This window comes from Dioscorea cayenensis, chromosome 5 (genome assembly GCF_009730915.1).
Source record: "Dioscorea cayenensis subsp. rotundata cultivar TDr96_F1 chromosome 5, TDr96_F1_v2_PseudoChromosome.rev07_lg8_w22 25.fasta, whole genome shotgun sequence".
Lineage (NCBI taxonomy): Eukaryota > Viridiplantae > Streptophyta > Magnoliopsida > Dioscoreales > Dioscoreaceae > Dioscorea > Dioscorea cayenensis.
Genome location: NC_052475.1, coordinates 21,738,910 through 21,748,457, shown reverse-complemented (window position 1 = coordinate 21,748,457; position 9,548 = coordinate 21,738,910). Strand labels below are relative to the sequence as shown.

The following is a 9,548-nucleotide window of genomic DNA, read 5'->3' as shown; positions in this document are numbered from 1 at the left end:
GTTTGTTTTGTGATCCTTTATGGTCATTTGCATAATGAAATAGTGTGTGCAATGGAAATAGTATACAAATTCTTAATAATTAAGCATAATCTACAAAGCCTTGCTTCAATGGGCCTCTTTCACTGTTGGCACAATGCATCTTTAATATTAAGATCTTTATGTGGTGAATTTGCAGTAAACAAAGATTAAGACCTATCCAGAAATGACCACAGATTGTAAGGCTTCAGACATTCTGAACAAACTGGTCGTCACAAATTGCAGAATTTAATATCAATATTCTTACTAAATTTATAAAAGATAAAATGCAAGAGTTTTCAGTTATGTACAAAGACATCCTAAATACCATTGTCTATAACAAGGTTCAACATGAGATGGGACAGAAGTCAAGTTTGAACATATAAAATCAACTTGGACAGTATTGTGACTATTGTCCAAGATACAAGGTTGTCATGAAACCATTCATCAATTTAAGAAACTAACGAAATGAGCCACAATTTCACATTGTTCATTCACTGTTCATCATGCCAAGAGAACATTTAAAATACCATATCCATGGTAATCAGGTTAAACTTAAGACAGAAATTTCAAAAATTTGGATTAAACAATTGTATAATAAAATGTCAAATATGTCAAAGATGAGATGACCAATAGCATATAAACATATGGCATTGATCATATGATGAAGTAACAAGTTTCTTTAGTCAACAGGTTGCAGAAGCATAATTAGGCAAAGGGCCAAATTTCCAAAGGCTTTCAATAATAGCATAAAGGATAAAAAAATTACCTCAAAATATGTGTAGGCCATCTAAATCTGGCTAGGTTAAATAACTTAAAGCTAATTAAAAAAAAAAGAATCATGAAGGGCTATAGAATACAGAAAGAACGACAATAGTCCATTTATATATATCCAGATGAACAAAAGCCTCCAATATCGAACAATGAAAACAACAAAAGCTCATGAAATCCATAAAGGCCCCACAGTTTTGGTTGATGAGTTGCTTTAACCTTATGTACAAGATCAGATCAGTTCCAATAGCCATTAATATGCTGAGAACTGATGTGATTCCAAAAATAAGTCTGTTCATATCATCATACCCAGTGTAAGCGGCAATTTTCATTTCTCCAGTTCAGGAGCTTGTAACCCTTTCTGGTTTTGGATTGACCAGATCACCAACTCACCACATCAAATACATAAACACACCATGCAAGATCAAGATCGTGTTTCACAACCCAGCTACATTCTTTGGCGTCCACGTGTCCTCTACTCTACAATTATACTATTATAACATCAAGATCGCCTCTGGCCAAGTAAACCATTTTATTTATTTATTTTTATTTTTTTCATGTTTCTCATGTCTTTCAATACATAATTATCAATTTTTTATTATATTAATGTAATAATAATAATAATAATAATAATAATAATAATAATAAACAAAATATTTGGAGATACATGTTTGGTTAGCCATATTATTTATTATTATATCCCAAGTCCCAACATCAATTTTATTTAATATAATAATTTTAGCAACCAACAACTACTGCCAAATTTTTGGATTTAAAAATAACATGAAAGAAACATTAGGCTTGCAACATTCAACCAGCCAAAGTTCTAAACTAACAGAACCTTCTATCGCTTGGGGAGTCATATCAATTCAACTTTTGCAAGAAATAAGAAAAGAAAAGCTAAATGATAGTTAGGATTACCAAATGAGCTAATCTGGTTTGGCTCTACTAGAAAGAGTCAGGTTCATAATTAAGGCTGTGGAGTGGCAAGCTCAAGTCCAGTATGTTTAGCCTAATTTGTTTCAAGCCCAGATTAGAACTGTATCATAAAGACTAGATTCGAGAGACAAATGAATTTCCAACAAAAACCAATACATACAAAGTCGAAGGAATTATATATGTTGGATAACTCTAGTTAAAATTTGCACAATCCTCAAACTTCAGACAAAATCCGGGGAAAAAAGGTAATAAGGGACACACTACCATTTCTTAATGTTCTATTCCAGCAGCAACTTTCTTGATTGTTTCCATTGGACAGAAGATGAAAAGACAAGAAGCAAACACAATGAATGCAAACGAATTAGGGATTTTCAACCGAACAGATCAATTCATGACTATCAATGGAAGCTGATCTGCTGGTCAGAAAGATAGTATAATCACAAGAGTTGATTTCATACAATTAACCTCGTTAATAGGCAAGCAAGGAAACCATAAAATTTGAAACTTGTGAGATTATACAAATCTGACAAAAAAGCACAAAGAACCTAAATTCCTAAATGGATTCCAAAGACAACTGGGTGATTTCGATAAAGAAATCTACACTAATGAAGCTGTGAAGACTTGAAACAGCATTATAGGTGGGTTTTGTTTCACTTCTTCTTTTGGTTAGTAAGATTATTCTAAAAATATCAAAATAAAGGAGTGACTTATAAAGATTTAAAATGTATATTGATGTAGAAAAAAAAAACACACCATCAATGCAACAAAAAAGATTATTGCATAAGAAATTAAGAATCACCATACAACCAAAAGGCAAAGGAGTAAAAAAAAAAAATACTACAGCCTAACCAACAAGTGCTATGTGATAGTACATCCCATATATGAAGGGGGTTTACACCAGCCACAAAAAGCAAAGCTATTAAGTAAAAATATATGGCTTAATTCTGGCAATCAAAATATAAAGACATGCAGAACTCATTCTAAGAGGAGGAATATTTTCAAGTTGATACTTTTCCTAATAGTTATGTAACTGAAAAATAATTTCTTGTAAACCTTGCCATCTTCCATGAATTTGCATGTATCGATTGAAAAGCTACATTAGTCTAGCTTTGTTCATCAGATAAAACAAATTCAATATTAATATCAATCTCAAGCTAGAAAAGACCTTTCCTATTTGCTTACTTTAAATACCAGAAGAACATAAAAGGAATTACTTATTACTTGTATTTGCTCAAGTATCATAAAGAAGTAAAAACTGTTTGGTGACTCATAAAACCCTTTATGAAATTTATGGTTCACAATTGCCCATTGCTAACAAGGTGGGAGCTCAAAACTACAAGCATTAATAGAGGTAGACATCCACAGAGAGACCAGAATCACAGTGAAGACAAACAAGGAAAACCAACTTATAAAAGAATGATTGAACAAAGCGAAGAATGACATGTTTATAACAAATCATGCACCAATACAGGTGATGATGATATCAAGCCATTAGCTACATACATATTCAAATCTGAAAATAAAGTTCCAGAAAACATAATAATCATAATAATCATCATCATCATCATCATCATCAAAAGTGGTCGATTTTGAAAAATACAATATAGCTCAAAATCGAGTATATTAATGATCCTAAAATGTTCACAGAGCAGAATATACATCAATGCACCATTACAAACCATAAATCAATTCAAGCAACACAAATTAAAAGAAAAACAATCAAACACTTAATATAGTATTTAAAGATTTAACAGTCAGCTAACCTCATCATTCCCAAACTATGAAGCATACTGTGGGGGCACCCTCGCTGCCATGCTCGTCACCTGAGACTGAAGCTGTGCAGCCCTCACCTTTGCTCCGGTTGCGCGATGAAAGAATTGCTCCCTAGACAAGGCCCTCACATTCTTCAAATACATCTCAAAGGAAATCGATCCCTCTTGTGCTGCTTTATCCAGTGAGTAAATGACATCCTCCACAGCCAGGTCCGCAGCTGTGCACTGCAGCATCTGTTTGGATAATGGATCCGAAGGCTCAAAAGCATCATCCACATCCACATCTCCAATCCTCCTACCCCTCCCTTCATTCTCCCTCACCCATCCTTCAAGAACATCAGTGTTCATAAGTACCATCTGCAGCTGCTGCTCAAGCGCCTCCTTTTCATCCAGCATCTCTCTCAATCCCTTCCTGAGTTCCTCCTCTCGCTGCTTCAAACCAGCTTGGGTCGTGAAAAGCCCCTCCACCTCAAGCTCGCGAGATTTACGAAGCGCAGCAAGGTCTCCATGGATCGTATCAACAAGCTTCGAGATCGCGTTGCGGCGGAAGACTTCAGCAGGGTCCTCGACCGATGCCGCTGGGCGAGCATACGGCGATGACGATGATGAGAAAACCCTTGCTGGTGCTGGGGACGAGTGCGACGAAGGAATAGGAATAGGAATAGGATTAGGATTAGGGTTAGGGTTAGAACTAGGGCTAGGACTAGGGTTTGCAGAAGGTGTTTGACGGGAATAGAGAGGGGGATCGAGGGAGAAGGCATGGGAGAGGGATCGGACAAGATCGACGAGGTTGGATGACGGGAAGAGCCAGGATAAAAGGTAAGGGGAGTGGACAGAGCCGGAGCGGTCAACCAGCGGGTGATGGGGCTTCACGAGCATCGATTGCGTCGGCGTGAGAAAGACAGCCGGCGGGGATCGGGGGTAGGTCTCGAGAAGCCAGATGGACGCTGGCAGGTTGTAGACAGCGCCTTGGTAGGCTATGGGGATGGTGCCCTCGGCCTGGAGAAGGAGCGCGGTGCGGCCATCGTTGTGAACGAAGTGGGTAACCTTAGGATGAAGAGAAGGGAAGGCGTCAACAAGGGAGACGAGGTGCTGGCGGATCAGCCACTTGGCGTCCTCGGCGTAAGGAAGAGCGGAGGGGCCGCGCTGGGAGAGCGCGGTGGTGAGGAACTGCTGCGCGTACTGCGCGCCCTGGGTAGAGGGCATGGATGGCGGCGCGGGCGGTGGCGGTGCCATCACCGGAGGATCGAGTTGGAGATGGAGATGGTGATCGCCGGAGAGGATTAGGGTTGCTGCTTGATGCCTCTGCTCGGCAAGATTGAAAATTCTCTCCGTGTTTCTTTGATTAATTAATTTATTTATTTATTCAATTACTTACAGTGAAAGGCATGTATATATATATATATTAAAAGTATATATATATATATTTTTTTACAAAATGAAAGATCACACAGTTGGGGAAGCACACAAGACCAATAATTGAACATCCAATCCTACACCGTCGACCTCGATGTGAGATTTGGGTGACAAACCCGAATCCACATCAAGATCACTATCGGAAAGATTTGAATTCGGGATAATAAAAATTTTCTATCTCAATCTTTAAATGGAGTTGTATAGCTAAACTATGAACTTGTTAGTATATTAAAAGTATTTATATAATAAATTTATTTTTTATTTTTAAATTAATTTTTTAATGAATTATTGAAATGAATTTACTATTTAATGAATACTAAAATAATAAAAATCAAATAAAATAGAGCCATGTGAAATTTTTAAGAAAATTTAAATTCACTAAAAAAAATTCTTGAAAAAAATGCAGTAAAAGACCATTATATCTTTTGATCCTGGATCCAACGACTAAGATAATGCCACGTAGTAGTCAACATATCCGCAAAAGTATTGGTCTACCTTTGAGAACAATGATAAAAATCACGTTGTTTGATCGAAGGCAGGCAATGGAGAGCGAGGAGAGGATGTCTCAAGAGCGAGAAATCGAAGCGGTGGGGGTGGTCGCGCGCTTGATCGAGATGGCCACTGACTCCACGGATCAGGAGGTCGATCCTCGCCTCCTCAAGGCTATCAAATCGGCTGTGCGGTCCTCTGATGATGAGGTCCGTGACGCTGTCCGTGCCCTAATGAATCAGATGAAGAAGCCGCATTCGCAGGTGATTGATTTGATTGTTTATTAATTTGGTGAAAATTTGATGTATTTTGTTTGATTTTGTTTGTTGTTAGTGATTTGATTTGGGAAAGATTTGATCTTTTTGAGGCGGTGGATGGATTTGACTTGATTGGTGTATTTGGCGTGCTATTTTTTATTTTTGGAAATCTTGGTTCTGTGCGTTGTTGTTTGGAGTTATGGTGGTGTTTTATGAGACAAAAGAAGGATCTTGTGGCTGGGCAAACGATAGAAGTGAAGGTTTGATCCTGGCTATCTAAGTTTTTGTGGGAATTTGTTAGGGGAATATGGTTTGATGTTATGCGATTGAGAATTTAGCGTGAGAGGTTTTTACAATACAGGTTTGGAAATCATTGGTTTATATGATGGCTGAATCTAGTGTGATTGCATGCATAGCTGCATAGCCTTGTAAATGTGAGCTTTTTGTTTTTTTAATTCAATTCTGAATCTTTGAGGGATTGTTTGGATCGGTGCTTGTGTGGTTGTTCTTTTATAGGTAGATAGCGTATTGTGTGTTATACTTCTCTTAGTGATTCTTCTTGGGAGCAATCTTTTAAAATTTTTCTCTGAAATGATTGTATCAGCATCACCTTAATGTTTTTGCTCTTCAATATTTATGTTGTTTCTTTATTTTTCTTGACTAGGAGAACTTTGAGAGTTAATTCATTAATTGCATGATTCTATATTACTAAGCAGCTAGTCAAACTGAGAAGCAAAGATGATATGTGTATTTGTTACTCAAATTAAGAGGACTTCAAATCGTCATATAATTGTGGATTTAACAACTCAGGTGATTTACTCGAGCCCCTTACATGTCTTCTTAGTAATACCAAAAAGCAGAACTTATTTCATTCTAATACCATAGGTTTTTAAAAAAGTAAAATAAAATTTCTTAGTGATGTGTTGTGCAGCTTTGGTTTGGCTATTTGTTTTAAGGAGCTGGATTTAGGGTTCTCATGAGGAGGTTGAGTTTGTGTTGGATAGGGAGCATTTAGAAACCCTCTGCTTGTCTTCAATTGAATAGATCATTTCTTTTTTCTATTGGATTTGTGTTTTGTACCTCCCGCTTTTGGTATCATTGTTCTTACCTATTAATTAAAGTTTGAGGTATGGTGCTCTTTAATCTTCTATTGTGGTTCTGTTTGATGTTTTCTTTTGATTCTCAAGAAAAAATGGCCAACTTGAATTTGGAAAAACTGTAAACTTTAAGCACTTAAGGAAGCTAGAAAATTCTATCAGTTAATTGGTAGTCTTGGCAATTGATTTTGTGTGTGTGTGAAGAAGGGAGTTGCTTCAATCAAGTTAAGAATCAATCACAATACTTTTTCCTCAAGAAACTTTGACAGAGTAGGCTTACTTTGAATGAATTTTTAGAATTTTTTCTGTGTGTTATTGATCAGAAGACTGTTGCTTGCATCTTCATCCTCATCTTTTTTGTTTTCATTTTTCCTTCTATGTGCTCTGTTGAAAGTGCATTTGTTTTGAAAATTGAACAAATTCTTAGTAGATCAAATCCTGCATGTGCTACAGGTTAGGTACCTGACTGTTCTTATCATTGATGAATTGTTCATGCGATCCAAGTTGTTCAGAACTCTCCTTGTAGTAAATTTTGATCAGTTCCTGAGCTTAAGCATCGGTTTCAGGAGAAATCTGCCACTTCCACCCCCTTCAACCATTGCATCCACATTACGCTCCAAGAGCATAGAACTACTGGAGAAATGGAATACTTCTTTTGGAATTCACTACAGGCAGCTCAGACTTGGTTTTGATTACCTGAAGAACACCCTTAAATTCCATTTTCCTAATCGATTGGAAAATGCAGCTCGGTTGCAACAAGAGAGAAGAGAAAGGGAAATTAGATCAAAACAGATCTTACTCGAAAAATTTCAAAACTTCAAGGAATGCTATTCCTTGATCAAGGACAAGATTCAGTCAACAATTGATGAAATCGGTGAATGTATAGAAATTCTTCATGCAAAAGGGGATGATGAATTTGTTAGTTACATTGCCTCTGACGATGATGAGTTGGAAGAATCTAGACCTCTTGCATTGCAGCAGATTCGACTGGATGCTTTAAAAGAGGGACAGAAGGTATATGAAAGCAGTGAAAACATGGCGATTTTTGATGTTCTGAGGGAATTACTCAGGCTTCTAATCTCAAAGCATTTGCCCCTAGTGCAAAAGTGGATGTCAGTTCTTGTGAGGGTCGATGTTACAGATAAGTTTAGGGATACTGCATTGAAGGAGTTCATTGACCTTCGCAATCATATTTTGTCAGCAAAGGAAAAATGCGCTGAGCTAGGCTGTGTTTTTGTTGATGGTCCTGTCCAAAATGATGATGAGAAGGATCTGTGGGAAGATGGTAAGATTGAAATCGATGCTCCTGGGGAATCCAGTGGGCCTAATAGTGAAGCCAAGGATTCTGTTAATACAGTTACTGCCAACAATGATAAGGCTCCAGCTCTTCATGTCACTAAATCATCTGATACCCGTTTCTTAAATTTGCCCCCAGAAAAACGCAAACTTTTGAGCATAGCACCAGTAGTAGAATGGGGTCCATTCTTGGACAACTGGGGCTTAAATCGAGATGCTCCTGCAAACCAAAGAGGGTTGGAGCTTGAAAGCCACTGGGGTCGGGTGGATTCTGATGCCGTCATTCCAGCAGAAAAAATTGCAGAGTTGAGTGTGCACCGAACTGTGTATAAAGAACAGCCGGTTGAGATCCAACCATGTAATGCTCCATTAAAGAAAGGGGGACTCTGTCAGAGAAGGGATCTGAAAGCTTGTCCTTTCCATGGACTCATTGTACCTCGAGATGCTGAGGGGAATCCGATAGAACAAATTCCTAGTAGTGTAGAGTCCATAAACGAGCCCTCTGCAAGTGGCGTAATAGATACAGAACAAGATCTTGACCTGGACAAGCTTACAGTTGATCGACTTTTTAAGCAGGCAGTTAAAAATGTTCGTGAAAGTGATAGAGATATGAAGAAGACATCTAAACGGGCGAAACTTGCTAGGGTTCGTGAGCATAATGAAGCTGTTCTAAGGGACGCAGCAATTGCTTCAACCTCCTACTCCCAAGCTTTCGGTGAACATGAGGAAGCGGTTGAGGACAACAAAATGGGTCGCAAGACAAAGAAGCCAACACTTAATTCCATGTTGCGGAAGAAAATTACTGCAAAGGATAGGATATCAAAGAGGCTTTTGAGCGCACGTGCAACTGATGCTTCAATCCATCAGCTTATGCAAGGGGCGGACTTAAAATACCGAGAAGCTTTCCCCAATCAGTGGTAGACTGAAAATATATGAATTCTTGTAACTTAGGAGTTCCAGGTGAACTTGGAAATACTATTGATTGACACAAAGCTCAGGGAGACCTTGGTAGCAGTTACAGAATGGAGAAAAAAAAAAAAATTTTTAGCTCATCACTGAAGGATGAAGGTGCTTCAGAGTCATAATCAAACTCTACAAAGCACAAGTATATTTTATGAAGCGGAAATTTGAATTTTGATTGTTGGGAATCCTTAAATGAGAAAAGACACCTTAATGCAATGGATGATATTGTCTCCAGATTCAGCATAGGGTATTTACTTGCTGCAGGGAGGGAGATGTGCAATGAGTTGGTCATTTAAATTTAGAACACTGACCATGGTTAGAGATCATTGGAAGATTAGAAAGACTGATTAAATGAAGATCATTGCTTTTATCTCTGTAAAGAGTGGGGAGAAAACCACTTTGTTCTTTTATCATTATAACAATAAATACAGCAAAGTTGTTACATTTGCACCGTTTCATCTCAGTATGAGAAAGAAAAGAATTTCCGGCTATAGTTTTGTATCATATCTGGCTTATAGAATGATGTTTTAACA

General features: G+C 37.8%; 2 protein-coding genes across 2 annotated transcripts; one reads left to right on the top strand and one right to left on the bottom strand.

Annotated features, from left to right (window-relative positions):
* Positions 1-3,488: 3,488 nt before the first annotated feature.
* LOC120262020 (protein ELC-like) lies at positions 3,489-4,846 on the bottom strand. The gene has a single exon (XM_039270054.1). It carries the CDS (start codon positions 4,731-4,733, stop codon positions 3,504-3,506), a length of 1,230 nt encoding a protein of 409 aa, XP_039125988.1. The 5' UTR covers positions 4,734-4,846; the 3' UTR covers positions 3,489-3,503.
* Positions 4,847-5,442: 596 nt separating this feature from the next.
* LOC120261486 (UV-stimulated scaffold protein A homolog) lies at positions 5,443-9,508 on the top strand. The gene is made up of 2 exons (XM_039269399.1): positions 5,443-5,665; positions 7,210-9,508. Exons 1-2 carry the CDS (start codon positions 5,456-5,458, stop codon positions 8,971-8,973), a joined length of 1,974 nt encoding a protein of 657 aa, XP_039125333.1. The 5' UTR covers positions 5,443-5,455; the 3' UTR covers positions 8,974-9,508.
* Positions 9,509-9,548: the final 40 nt, after the last annotated feature.

Coding starts and splice junctions, on each gene's coding strand:
- LOC120262020 (XM_039270054.1), bottom strand. CDS start 4,733: ATGGCACCGCCACCGCCCGCGCCGCCATCCATGCCCTCTACCCAGGGC.
- LOC120261486 (XM_039269399.1), top strand. CDS start 5,456: ATGGAGAGCGAGGAGAGGATGTCTCAAGAGCGAGAAATCGAAGCGGTG. Junction 5,666..7,209: donor TGAAGAAGCCGCATTCGCAG/GTGATTGATTTG, acceptor CATGTGCTACAG/GTTAGGTACCTGACTGTTCT.